Genomic DNA, 14,192 nt, shown 5'->3' with positions numbered 1-14,192 from the left:
ATACTACAGCTACTACTACTACATACTACATACTACTACATACGACATACTACTACATACTACTACATACTAAACTACTACTACTACATACTATACTACAGCTACTACATACTACTACTACATACTACATACTACTACTACATACTACATACTATACTACAGCTACTACTACTACATACTACATACTACTACATACAACATACTACTACATACTACAACTACTACTACTACATACTATACTACAGCTACTACATACTACTACTACATACTACATACAACTACTACATACTACTACTACATACTACATACTACATGCTACATACAACAACTACTACTACATACTACATACTACATACTACATACTACATACTACTACTACTACTACATACTACACACTACATACTACATACTACTAACAGCTGATACCGCTAAATCCCAAACTACGGGTCTACAGATTTTTGTTTTATTTGAATATAATTATTTTCAAAAACATTTCATATAATACTAATCATTTAAAAAATCTTATAAATAATATTCAAATAAAATAATTTCTCTTAAAATCTTGTTGTTTCTTTACTAACTCTAATAATACTAGTAGTGTCCAGCCATCAAATAACACACGTCGGTAACTAAGGAAACCACGCTCTTTTACGCACGGAGCGTCTATATCGGGAACTGTGACTGAGGGTCAGTGCGTGACGTAGCGACGCACACGGGGCGTCGTTCTTCCAAAATGAGAGCGTTTATAACAGCACGTCAGCCGCTGGCATCAATCTCTGCTCTCAGTCCGACGCTGCGCTCCGTGCACTGAGGATACCCCGGTGCTTCTGGACTTTAGGGACGCTTTGTAACGCTTTTGCCTTGTTTTTGTGGGAATTACAGCTGCGAGCAACAAGTAAGTGGACTTTACTCTCTAATGTAAACTTCCTCAGTAGGATAAGGCGCTCGGGAGAAGCAGGAAAAGCGCGTATATATGGAATACAAATGCTACTTTTACAACAACATTGAAGTTATAGTTTATTACACGTATAAGCTAATTACACAAAGTTTTATTTATGTTGAGTGTGTCTTAAGTTAAAACCTACTTAGAAATAGACTTATGTTTTTACTGACGGAGAAATGCGCTTTTGTTTTTGAGTGACGCAAGTGTGGCGCGCACTTAAAATTGGACCGTGACAAAGTTTTCCAGTTATGTCATTGAAAAACACAGCCTCCAATAAGTCCAAAAAGACTCGTAGCATAAATTAATACTTTAAGGTCAAAACTATGTTAAAAATCCCAAAGGCTAAAATAGGCAGAGGTCCATAGTGTACATACTCTACTGTAGCCCGTTTGACGCACGTCCAGATGAGGTATCCCGAGCTGCTTTTCATCCTGTTCTATGCGACACACCCATGTCCCACCAGCAGCCCAAATACGCACTCACACTGTCACAGGCATCATAACAGAGGCAGACAGAGCCACCCCGACAAGCGCAGAGCTGCTGTCTTCACTTCACTCTTCCTCTCGCTTGTGTCCAGACGCTGCGTAAAGATGCTGCTGCTACTACTGGGAATCATCTTCCTGCACGTCGCTGCCCTTGTGCTTCTGTTTGTGTCTACGATTGTCAGCGTAAGTCACGTACAGTCTAGTCTGGTCATTTATAATTCATAACAAAACAAGTCATAATAAATGCATAACTTTATAATCTTCAACAATGTGCATTTGAAATCACGTTTTGGCATTGGTGCAAAGCTAATCTTCATTTTACTTTGGGTAGTAAAGCCTATTAATACGATTTTTGTTGCATTTTGTCAGTTTAATTGTTTATATCTTGTCATTGTTTAGGTATGGACAACTGGACAGTCTGGAACTTCGGACTTATGGCAAAACTGCTCTTCTACCAATGGCCAATATTGTGTCCCTGCTTCAGCTGGTGGTAAGTCAAAAACTGATTTCTTACTCTAAACATCTGTAAATTTCTACTTTTATTACCTTGGAGTGACTCCTGCAATGCTTTGCTCTGGGATTTGTAGTCTTTGCAGCACTTGTAGTCCATGCTACTACTGAAATAGTTTCTCTAAATGCTAGATGAAAGTGGATACTGTTTTTAAAATGCAAAACTGCTCGTAATGTGGGTGTGTCCCGTCTCCTCTGGGAGCATGGTGCCATCTAGGGCAGAGAATGTGGTACTGTCCGAGCTGATAGGCTGTGACTGTATAAATAGTCATGGTGCTATGTCCATATTGAGGGCCAGTGTGTTGTAGAGGGGCTTTGGGGTGGGGCTGCCGCTGCCACTGCTTCTGGTGTGGAAACCGGAGTATTTAAAGTTGTGCATCTATGTGGTGGGACCTTGGGCCACCTCGTGTAGGGCATAGCGCAGGGTCACGCCCAGTGTCAGAGAATAGTGCTCAGGGATCATTAGGACAATTTAAGGCAGCAGCTGCACGTGTATTTTAAACCAGAGCTGTCAGAATTGGAAATACCTAAATGTTACACTATACACTGAAAGCATGTCAAAAAGGCGGAGGAAAATGACCCTAAAATATTGTTACTTTAAAATAAACTAGTCAAACTGATCTTAAAGTACTCAAAGTGAACATACTGAATGAATGAATAACTCAACCAAGTATCTACTGTCGATCAAATGTACCAAAAGATGCATTAGCCACTACTACTACTACTTCTACTACTACTGCTTCTCGTAAAACATCCTGCAACTGCAAATTTGACCATTGTTGCTCATAATATTTTTACTAAAAGTGTACCAAAGATAGGCGACGTATAATATAGTCTGGGGAAAGGAAAAATATCAATGTTTAGTTAATGCCAAAATTTCCTGGCGCTTACCATTTTAAACTGTAACATTTTTATAGTTATTTGCAGCCCCAAAACAGCTTACAACGTCCGGTGCGGTGAGGGTGATGTCACTGGTGGAGAATGAGCCTGGCTGTGTGTGTGTGTTTTGACAGAGCGGCAGGTCCCAGGGCAGCGGCGGGTCCTGGGGCAGCCTCTTGTTTGACCAGCTTTCAGTCATGACACACTCTGTTTATTTAAGAAAAGTGTCCCTTCGCTCTGCTGCGCTTTGTGGAGATGGGAGATAGCAGCAGGTTGGATTTGGTCCTGTTGAGAGCTGTGTTGCATTCTGGGGTAGATTCTAATCAGTTGTTTTTGTGTTAAAGATACACAATGCAACTTTTTAAGGTCTGATACAGATGTCGATTTTAAGTATCTACCAATACCCAATGTTAACAGATACCATTGTGGGGATGGAAAATGGCACTTATTCCTTTAAAACACAAGAGATCCAAATGTGTTATGTAACTGTTATTTATCCCTCAAATGACTACTGAACTTGTATGAATAAAAGTACAAACATTATAAACAGCATCGGTGCATCCCAATACCATTTTTCTTCTTGTCTTCATGGATATGGAATTGCTTTGTTTGAAATGTTCCACAAAATGATATTAAGCTCTGTTGTAAAAGCAAAAAAAATCGACTTGTCCCTGCTGAGATAGAGATTTAATGCCGTTCTGTGCAACTTTCCTAGCCTGATTCATCAGCCGGTTTCACTTCGTGGAAACCGTCTGACCTCGCAGCGTTAGGATTCGTCCGCTCGACGGTAGGCGGGTACTTTTTTTTTATTTGACCAATCGCCAAATCCCGTAGGAAGAAGGGCAATAACGTCTTTCCCCTTGATAAAATTCACCAAACATTCTCTTTGTTCCGGTTTTAAATCCTCGATCTCGGGAATCGTCACCGACACAGAATGTATGTCTCTTCGCTGATTGGCTGGTGCCCAAACTCATACTTCTGGAGTTTTTGTATTCCGATTCCTGACCTAGTTGCTGGAGAGAAATTAAATTGAGTGGAGGTACTAGGTGGCGCCAGCCTGGTAGAACTTTCCAGCCAAAGCTATAACATTTCGATGAAGAAAAGCCGGTGTTGGACAATCTACCATAATATAACGTTCCGTATTCACTAAATTTCTAAATATATTGGGAAAAAACAGAAGTATTACAAGAGGTTTACTTCATCTTCGCATTGTGAGGCAGTGTTACCACATCAACTAATTAAAATATGTGGACAAGTTGGTGAAGATTTATTATAGACACTTACATATACCAGGAATCCAGTCTAGTATTTATGATTTATGGACGACTTTCAGTTATTAAAACGCCTATATCAGTATTTTCTGCTCCTAACGTGCTGCAATATTGATTTAACATTACTTAAAAGCCAGGTGCTGGGATACTGCCATTTCCATTTACCCAAGATGGAGAGATGTTCAAAGTATACACAAATGTGACCTTTAATTAAAATTTCTCAAGCAGCATAGTCATCGCAGTCCGGTCACATGAGGTCACAAGCCCGTGTACTCATTCTGTGCCAGGAAAAGATTAATTTGAACCATTTGGAGAAACATGCATTAATAGTTTGGGATTACTAATCGGAAAGTTTGTGTAGCCCAAAATTTGATGTCATGCGCTTTTATGTTGAATCATGGACTTTATTTGGTTTTCATTTCCCCCTTTGGCGTTGACTCGAACATGAAATACAGTGGGCAGGGCAGGAGTGTCATAAATTATCACATGACAAAACAAATTTAAACATCCTCTTAACCAGGAAATGACCACATTTACTCCATTGTACACATACATACTCATTACGATTTAAACTTATGGCACTGCTAAAGGGGATTTCCTTGTTTATATCCATGGGTAATTTGAAGAGCGCAACCAGTCAAAAGATTTAATATTCTGTTTTGAAATAAAGTTAGTTAATTGCTGTGGCAATGGTTGTAACTTTTCATCATTTGGAAAACCAGTGGTGGAACATAACGAAGCACAAAATAAAAGCACAAATTTTAGGTTTAGATCATTTTTACTTTTACTTCACTACATTTGAGAGTAGCTATTTGTACTTTCTACTCTACTATACTTTAGATCTGGACTGAAAAGTAAAAAGTGCTTTTCTTTATGGTTTGAGACTTATTTGTAGCACATTTAACTTAACTTTGAGCAAACCAAATACTCAAAAACAGCAAAAAAATCATTTGAATCACTTAAAATCAGCTAAATTCTTGATTAAAACCACTACATTTAATGCTACTTTTTAACTTTTTGACTCTTAAAGTACCCTTTTAAACAGGTACGCCAATAGAATTACTTAAGTAGATTTTCTCATGTGGTATTTTTACTTTTACTTCACTACATTTGAGAGTAGGTATTTGTACTTTCTACTCCACTACACTTTAGATCTGGTCTGAAAAGTAAAAAGTACTTTTCTTTATGGTTTGAGACTTACTTATAGCAGATGTAATTTGAGTTAACATCCGAACTTTGAGCAAACCAAATACTCAAAAACAGTAAAGAAATAATTTAAATCACTTCAAATCAGCTAAATTCTTGATTAAAATCACAACATTTGATGCTACTTTTGAACTTTTTACTCTTAAAGTACATTTTTAAACAGGTACGTCAATAGAATTACTTGAGTAGATTTTTTTCATGTGGTATTTTAACTTTTACTTGCATAATCTTTTCCACTTGTATCTGTACTTTTACTTAAGTGACAAAATCGAGTACATCCATCAGTGCTGAAAACCGTGGACAGAGAACAGCTTCATATATCTGCTGTCGCTTGGTAACACCACAAAGACACATTATGTCATTGGTGTAAACTACTGGGCGGCTGTCATATTTATCATCTTTATTTTGAACCCGAGGCCAGGAAATACCTCATGCCACTGTTTTCCTACTATGACAGCAACAACGGAGGAAGGAAGACGCACAAGATGTGTTTATCACAAGCCGGCGAGGATTTGTGTTTACGGCGGATGGAACATTTTGGTCATCCATCACGGCCATTATCAAGAGCTATTACATAACCTGGGGCTTATTATAAGTAGTGGAATCTAATTGTTTGTCAGATGTGATATTGTGCTGGAGAAGAGACGCAAAACAAGTCTAACCACTGGTGCATGCAATCGAAGAAAGTCTCATGTTTCCAATCTGAAGTAAAGGTCATCTCGAGGTAATACGAACTGCCTATTCAAAATCTAGAAGGACTTTGGAAATAGTAGCAATGTAACGATATCCAAATCTCTCTGGACGATATTTTCATCTCACTGTATGAGATTATTTGCGATTTTTTTGTGTGAAAATGTAATGTTTTTCCTCTTAAAATACCTTCACAAGACTTAATCCAAAAAACAAAGACTTAAAAGTGCTTAGAACTGTTATTTCTTCTTGTAGTCTGCACTGAAATGGAGCAAAGCATCATGGGCTATGTAGTTCCATCTTTTCTTTTTAGCTATTGCTGCACCATAACTCTTCATTTAAGCAAAGAGAAGTGTAATTTGATATATTTTGACGGCCCGTGATATTATTGTGACACCTATGACGATACGATGCAACACTATTTTAGTTGTTGTCACATTCCTAGTAAACTGTGTAGTTTAGAAGATTGGGCAGCAGAGTGGTTAGCCTTCACTGGGTTTGAACTTGGACTGCTTATCACGGTTTCTCTTGAAGCATTCATTGACAAACAAGTATGAAATCACAACAACAAATTTAGATGTGTCTTAAGGCTAGTGTTGCATGATTGGCAGGGGGTTTGATTAGAGTTCGGTATTAGAGATTGTTAACGATATTGTTGTTTTCATGGACGAAGCTGGTACTGACTGCTTAGAATAGCGAGCAATCAACGGTCGATATTTCTGGGTTGATTTGTAGAGCCGATTTTGATTATTTTCGCCAAATTATGTCATTTTAATTTAGGTTAAACTCACCTACAGTCTCCTTCAAGAGAGCTACATAGTCATATTTTGAGCAGTTATCTGTTTGCATTAAAGTGTTCAGATAAAGCTTCGTGTGCACTCTCCAGGAAACAGATCAGCCCAAAAAAAAAATAATCAAACTGTGCTGGAGATGCAAGGCCGATAGTGTCTTTGCTAAAAAGTGCATATATCTCTAGAACAGGACCTAAAAATATGAACTAATCTCAACGTCATGAGATACGATTTTGGCTCCGTCCATTGGTTGAATGTCTCTCTACACTCATACTACTGCACACTGAACCCCATCTAATGTTTATAGAGGTTGAGATTAACATATTTTTGGATGGTAGGAAGCACTGTCTACATGTTTAGCTCAAGTTTTATTCAGTTCACAGTGTGCAGGGTGCATTAAGAGTCCATAGTCGCTGCTATAGGCTCTTGCTTCCCATGAAACTTAACATCAATAAGAAAAACATATGGATGCATTTAGTGCTGCGTATCTTTGCGAAAGGTAAAATAAGTTTAAAAGATCACTCAAGGATAAATTATGCATTGTAATAATAATAATGCATTTAAGTGGTTACCCATTAAAACACATTACTTTAATTTGCTCAAGGTAGTGGATCAATAGTCGGGCATTTAAGCTTTAATAAAAACTAATTGTATAGAGATATAGTGTACTGACTAGATGAGCTGGAGGGTTTTAAAGATACAGTTTGTAAGTTTTCTGTGACCTGCTTTTGTGCATGGAGATGTTATTGCTTCGTTGTTCCACAGTACGGCATTAAATCTCCATGGAGACAAGCAGATGGTGCCGCAAAGCAAATTTACAAGTCCGATCTGATGTTTTTAAGGTATTTTCGAGCAGTAAAAACACCAAAAGCGAAACAAATATCAGATAAATTAATGTAATATAACACAGGCAATGCGATAACCTCTCCATGGAGACAAGAAAAGTTACACGCTGCACTTTTAGCTCGCAAAGAGGATTGGACGGTGAGTGTACAGCATAAATCGCTGTTAGCATCCAAGACGAAACACAGATATAGTCATTTGAGGAGGGTACGGACAGAGCTCTTATGAAATTTGAGAGGTCTGGAAGGCAGTGTGCATAACCCATACACAAGAAATAGCCCCCGCTTAGAAATCCTAGGATTCCTGGCATGGCGCTGCAAATGAGGCCTAGACACTCCAGGACATAACAACAACTCAACAATATAAAGATAGACACAGGAGGTAGATAAATAGTTAGATGGATAGCTCCTAGTCGATGCAGGTGTCTAATGGGTTAATGGCCTGGGCCTTGGAAAGACTAGCAGTAAGGATCAATACGGAGCGTTTCAGTCCTGGGGCTGCTGTAAAGGGGTGCACAGGGCTTTTAGCAACAAGATATCTGCATGTTATGGATCCATTATACGTTCCCAGAAGGAAGCCGGTCTGGAGCCTTGTTTTTGTTTTTTTTTTTCCAATTGAGAGATTCCTATTTTTTCCCCCCTCTCATTCTCACATTTAATTCAGATTGTTTGTACATATTTTTGGTAAATGTTTATATAATTAGAATTGAATAATACATTAAAGTGACGTGGCAAAATTGGTGTACCTCAAGGCATTGTTATGGATGCTTTGATGTTTACTGTCTGAAGCTGTTTTTTTTTTTGTGTTTTTTTTGCTTGTCTTTCTCACTCTCTTTCTCTCGCTCCATTGTGTGTATTTATATTAAAACAAATTAAAATTTAATCACTAAATGAATGTTTGTTATAAAAGTCAAAAGTTTTAGAACACCCTAATTTTTCCAGTTATTTTTTGTAATTCAAGTCGTGCAAGTCCAATGAAGAGCTTGAAATGGTACAAAAGTAAGAAGTGAACAGACAGAGGTAAAAAAAAAAAAGATAAAAGACACAAAACACAAGTCCAAGCTCTGACAAAACTACCTCAGGAACAAAGAACAAGATGGTAAAGCTTGAAAACATGGAGTGTCCAGCACAGTCTCCAGACTTAAATACCATCGATGAACTGGACAGAAGAGTGAAAGTCAAGAAACCGACAAGTGCCACACATTTATGGAACTTCTGCAACAGACTTGCGAAGAACTTTCTGACCAATATTTGATTATATCGTAAAAAGAATCTGGACACATTCATGAGTCCAATGTTTAGAATATGTTTTGGTCAACAGTAAACAGTAAAAAACTGGAAAAAGTGTGGTGTTCTAAAACTTTTAACCGGTAGTGTATGTAATGTGATTAATTTGGTGTACCTCAAGGGATTGGAGTAGGACCCTTGATGTTTACTCAAGTTAATGAATGTTCAGCAACTCCAAACAAAACAAACGATCATCCAAACATTACTACACTCATCAGTCCATTTAGTCTTGCTCCTTTTCCTCTTTAGCCCACATCCTTCTGTTTACAGCTCGCAGACCGGTTTAATGTTACAGCTAATGCTAATTGTTTGTCGTTATTGGTATTGATTGCTGTCTTGTTTGTGTCCTTGTGCGTCCAGAGTGGATCCAGGCGGTGCAGGCCCTCATGATCCTCTCCATCATCTTCAGCTGCCTGGCCCTCTTCCTCTTCTTCTGCCAACTCTTCACTCTGCAGAAGGGAGGACGTTTCTTCCTCACCGGAGCCTTCCAGATCCTAGCCAGTAAGTCCATTTACACATTATATTCGGACGCAAATGGTTTTGATGACTTTAACAAGACTCAAATGAGAACATAAGTTAGGAGACGCAAATAGAGTTAGGAGCGGCGTGTATATTTCTTTACTGCCGTCTTGTGGCTGGCTTTGGCATTATACGGACTTAGAAGGTACCCAAAGGTGCACTGTGTTGAAATATGAAGGGATCGTTTAGATTGTAAGATGGTGTTTTTAATTATAAAGTGAAAGACGAGGTGGAATTTGACTGATCTCATACTGGGAGAAATGTACTTGTCAAGGAGGCCCAACACATTTAAGTTGCAGTAGTACAAAAAAAAATATTACTTTACAAAATAAGCAAAAATATGAACATTTCTGTAATAAACTGAAACTAAAATTACTTCTGAATGCAGTCGAAACATCTTCATTTCAAAAACAGTGTGCAGATGACTACTTTGAAACCTTTTCTACCTAAAAATAGATTATTAAAATGTAATGATGCAAAAACTAATACACATTTACTGCTTTGGAAGGTGATGATAGGTGACAATTATAGTAAAAGAATATTGTGCTCAGAGACAGTGAATAAAAATGGCTTTCGAATGCCACTCCCAATACATGGCCTGAGAGCAGGAGTTAAAGCGAAGCCCGCAGTGCATCCTCTATGGCAGACAATTAAATTAGAGTCTGAGCCAGTTACTAATGCTTAGAGCTACGATTGTGTACTCCACTCTGCCCTTTGCCAGTCCATTGTGTGTGGTTGGCAGCCCTCCTCCACCTCCCAGGTTTGGGGCGCTGCATTGTGCCAGCGCGTTGCCTGGCACACAGATGCCCACTCAGCCAAATACTGGGCCTGCAGCCAAAAGCGGAGTCGAAATGTCAGATGTCTCACTGAGTAGGGGCTGGACAGAGATAATGCCCTGTGACAGTCTAAGAGGTGGGCAGAGGAGCTCACATTGAAGGCATTGAACAGAAAGTTTGCTTGGGTATAGAAGTAGGCAGTAAAAATGTTCCCATAAATACTTTACTTACAACTGTTGAAAAGGTTTTATATTACGCAAAACTGATCGTGAGCTTTTAGACATGTTAGAATGCTGTTATCTCATTAAAAACAAACCCGGAGTTGTGTTTTATTTCATTCACACGTTTGAGTAATCCTGCATTTTTAGTCTGTCTACATCTCCAAAGCCCAAAATGGAAATGTAGAGTTTAAAAACAGTGGAGCACTTCTTGTATTACCACATGACATTATAAGGTGGCACAGTTTTTTTTCCATTTGAGATAATAACTCAGCCTAAATATGCAGGATTTGTGTGTTAAACATGTGTGAATGAAACAAAACACAACTCCAGGCCTGTTTTTGTTCTGTAATTTGGAATTTAATGGCAGAAAAATCAGATAAACTAGAAATTTCCACCATAGAATAACCACAATCTGCACTGGAGAGGTCAATGACAGACTTTACTTTGTAGCTACAGACCTGACCTGTGTGAAAGGAGAAAATATCTGTGGTGGTGGAGAAGAGGAGGAGATAAGGAGGTGGTGGTTCTGCTGCTAAGGTGGATAAGGGTTGCGGCATTTATCTAGAAAAAGTGGAGAGATTAAACACATAGGCAAGGCAAGTTTATATATATAGCAAATTTGTACACAACGTAATTCCAAGTGCTTTACAGAATAAGAAATACATTAAAATCACAATAAAAACAAATCAACACATAAATAATCAGAGAGACATTAAATGAAAGAGAAGGTGTAGGATGTACTTAAAATTTAACTGGTTGAAAGGCAATGAGAGTGGTTGCACACTTTTATCCAGGTCACTATTTTGTCACTATTTTTAGGACTTGAGACTTGACTTGATAAAAATGGAGTAAGACTTGGGACTTGACTTGGACTTGAGGTCTGTTACTTGAAAAGACTTGAAAAGCACTTTAAAATCTGAATTCTTTCTGTCCTGAGTGTAATGATTCATACTAAGATCTTATCAAGACATTAAAAAGGAAAAATTAACTACATTATTTTCTACAACTATATACTCTATGTCAGGACTGTCAAACTCAAATTCACAGAGGCCAAAATTAAAAACTGGGACTAAGTCATGGGCCAAACTAAATATTTATTGAAAATTTTCAACATCTGCATGTTTTCTCTTCTTTTGAGATATGTAATGTTAAACCTTTTCTCATTAAAATAAATGTTTAATATTAGTTTTACTTCAACATTGAACAAGCATAATATAAAATTAACTAAATTTTAAATAAATAATGTCTCTATAGTCTATCTGTAGCCGGTGGGCAGCTCTAATACATATTTGATTTGATGTTGCGGACCAAATATAATTATATTGTAGGCCAAATTTGGCCCCGGACCTGAAACTGACATGTCCCATGCTCCATAAATACTCATATATGAATATACTATGTTTTTTTTTTTATATACAATTTATCTTAAAAGTCTTATAAATTGCAAAAATCTAAGCTATATATTGTATTTTGGTTTAAAGACTTGAAAACACTTGAAGCTCAAAGCAGACGACTTGGACTTGACTTGGACTTGCCTCTCTTTGACTTGGGACTTGACTCAGACTTGAGGTCAAAGACTTGAGACTTACACGAGATATGCAAAACAACGACTTGGTCCCACCTCTGGCAGGAACTTTCAATGGCAAGAACAGTGGTCCATTCACATGTGTGCACCAACCTTAAATCTATATACTGCTACGTGACCGCAAAGCCAATAGAGATGCACCAATCCAACTTTATCAACAACAACATTTGTACCAACTTTTTTTTTCATTAACTCCGCAAGACAAACATCGTGAGGTGTTCAGCAACAAAAGGCCAATAAATAATCTTTAAATACATTAAAGGTGCGTACGTAAGCTTTCTAGTGGAGGATCTCAAACCTCGTTTTCTCTGTGGATATGTTATTGTTTGTTTGTTTTAGCCTGGAATGTTCCACAAAATAACAAAAAACACAAATCTCCATGGAGCCAAGGATGTGATAAATCTAATAATAGTTACAACATTCCTCATTGCTTTACTTTTACCATTCCAGGTCTGTTTGTGATGAGCGGCGCCATCATCTACACTGTGATGAGCCCGGAGTGGGTGCCCTCTACAGACTCGTTCGGGTACTCCTACATCCTGGCCTGGGTGGCTTTCCCTCTGGCTCTGATCAGCGGAATCATCTACGTCATCTTAAGGAAGCGAGAATGAGCCCCCCGAGAGTTTGAAACCAACCCAAACCCCAAACGCCATGTGACCCCGCGCTCTCGTTCAGGCCCTCACGCCATTGGCTGATTGAACGGTGACATCACAGACAGGGGTATATCAGATTCACCATGGAAACCATCTCCAAAACCCAACGATGAAGGATGTAAATAGTATCTATGGTTTAAGACCTATTTATAACACTTTTTACATATATGTACATAGTTTGTGTTGCTCTGATACTGATGTATGAGCTTTGTTTTAGCGGATTAAGTGCCTCAGTGTTTGTCTGTAACAACTAAATCATTTTAAGCTTCCTTTCGTTTTTTTTTTTTTCTTTTTTCGCCAAAAAGTGAACTGTCATTACTGAACTCATTAACCAAAATGCATGATAAGAACTACTTGTTTCTGGCGTAATTGATTTTAAGGGTTGCCAAGTTTTCTTTTTTTTTTCTACCTTCAACAAAATGGTGCTATGTATTTATCATTCCTATCAGTACAACAGTCACCGCCGCGTTGCCCTTAATCTAAAAATCAGACGAAAGTGCAATTGTGTATTTAGTGCTTTGGGAATATGACTTAATATTTTTAATTGCAATACTGTACAAACTTACGTAGTAGCCTTTAATGTCAGTATTATCGCAAATTTTGGAATAGATTTGAAATTATGAACTGTAATAATAACTTTGATTCGGGCAAACTATACTAGGTTATACCAAAAATTAACAGTAGGGGGCATTCTAGTTGAAAGCCATACCAGATTATAGAGATGTTTATGAAGTATTATTATTATTTAAAGGGCTCAGAACTGCAGGAATCAAGCAACTATTTGTTTAACATACTTGAAGTTTGACGTGATGCAGTCTCTGGCCCCATGTGTTTCTGCTACTGTAAAATTCACTGTTTATATGTCGCCGTAGTAACAGATGTTGATGTCAAAACTCTCACTCAATAAAACTATGATCACTATTTCTCGGCTTCTACGATAATGTGTTCGCGACTGCTGTAAATGGACTGAGGCCGCACTAACGACTAACGCATCGAGATTTGGGATTGTCTTGTTTTAAATGGGAATTTGCAATATTTGCCTGGAGAAAATAAGAGATCACGGGAAAAAAATTTGTGAAAAAGTTGGTGAATTAAATCGTGTTAATGATCCAATGTTGTTATGATTAGATTTTCGTGTATTTTGGAGACTAATAATGTTACAGATGTTTCAAAATACAGCTTACTTACAGTGCAGTCGTTTTAAAGGTGCACTAACCTTTCTGGTAGGGGGTCCACTACATGCTTGTCTCTCGGGAGTGGTTCTAACTTTGCTTGGAATGTTCCACAGTGTTAAATGATTAAACTGATCAAGCATTCATTCAATTGCAGGTGTTTTTATTGCTCAAAAACACGCGTTCTTACTCCGAGCAGAGTCACGTCTCCACAGATCTAACCCGCAACTCTTCTCGGTGGCGTCGCCGTTTCCCGTTTCCATGGAGATAGATACAATAGGTAGATATAAAGCCATACTGTGGACCATTCCAGGCAAACCAAAACTACCAGAAAAAGTTGCCGCAGTGCATCTTCGAACTCT

At 38.1% G+C, this 14,192-nt stretch overlaps 1 protein-coding gene across 1 annotated transcript; it reads left to right on the top strand.

Annotated features, from left to right (window-relative positions):
* The first annotated feature begins 734 nt into the window (after positions 1-734).
* pmp22b (peripheral myelin protein 22b) lies at positions 735-13,976 on the top strand. The gene is made up of 5 exons (XM_020918136.2): positions 735-895; positions 1,521-1,611; positions 1,828-1,918; positions 9,265-9,405; positions 12,456-13,976. The coding sequence occupies exons 2-5, from the start codon at positions 1,534-1,536 to the stop codon at positions 12,614-12,616; spliced, it is 471 nt and encodes a 156-aa protein (XP_020773795.1). The 5' UTR covers positions 735-895; positions 1,521-1,533; the 3' UTR covers positions 12,617-13,976.
* The last annotated feature ends 216 nt before the right edge of the window (positions 13,977-14,192 follow it).

This window comes from Boleophthalmus pectinirostris, unplaced genomic scaffold (assembly GCF_026225935.1).
Source record: "Boleophthalmus pectinirostris isolate CB_2022bp ecotype Guang Dong unplaced genomic scaffold, ASM2622593v1 HiC_scaffold_14, whole genome shotgun sequence".
NCBI lineage: Eukaryota > Metazoa > Chordata > Actinopteri > Gobiiformes > Gobiidae > Boleophthalmus > Boleophthalmus pectinirostris.
The sequence above is the reverse complement of the archived record's forward strand: the minus strand, read 5'-3'. Positions and strand labels throughout refer to the sequence as shown.

What these genes read in the sequence shown, in the direction of transcription:
- pmp22b (XM_020918136.2), top strand. Translation starts at nt 1,534, where the DNA reads ATGCTGCTGCTACTACTGGGAATCATCTTCCTGCACGTCGCTGCCCTT. An exon ending in TTGTGTCTACGATTGTCAGC is followed by an intron (nt 1,612 to 1,827) that starts GTAAGTCACGTA and finishes GTCATTGTTTAG; the next exon opens with GTATGGACAACTGGACAGTC. An exon ending in TGTCCCTGCTTCAGCTGGTG is followed by an intron (nt 1,919 to 9,264) that starts GTAAGTCAAAAA and finishes TTGTGCGTCCAG; the next exon opens with AGTGGATCCAGGCGGTGCAG.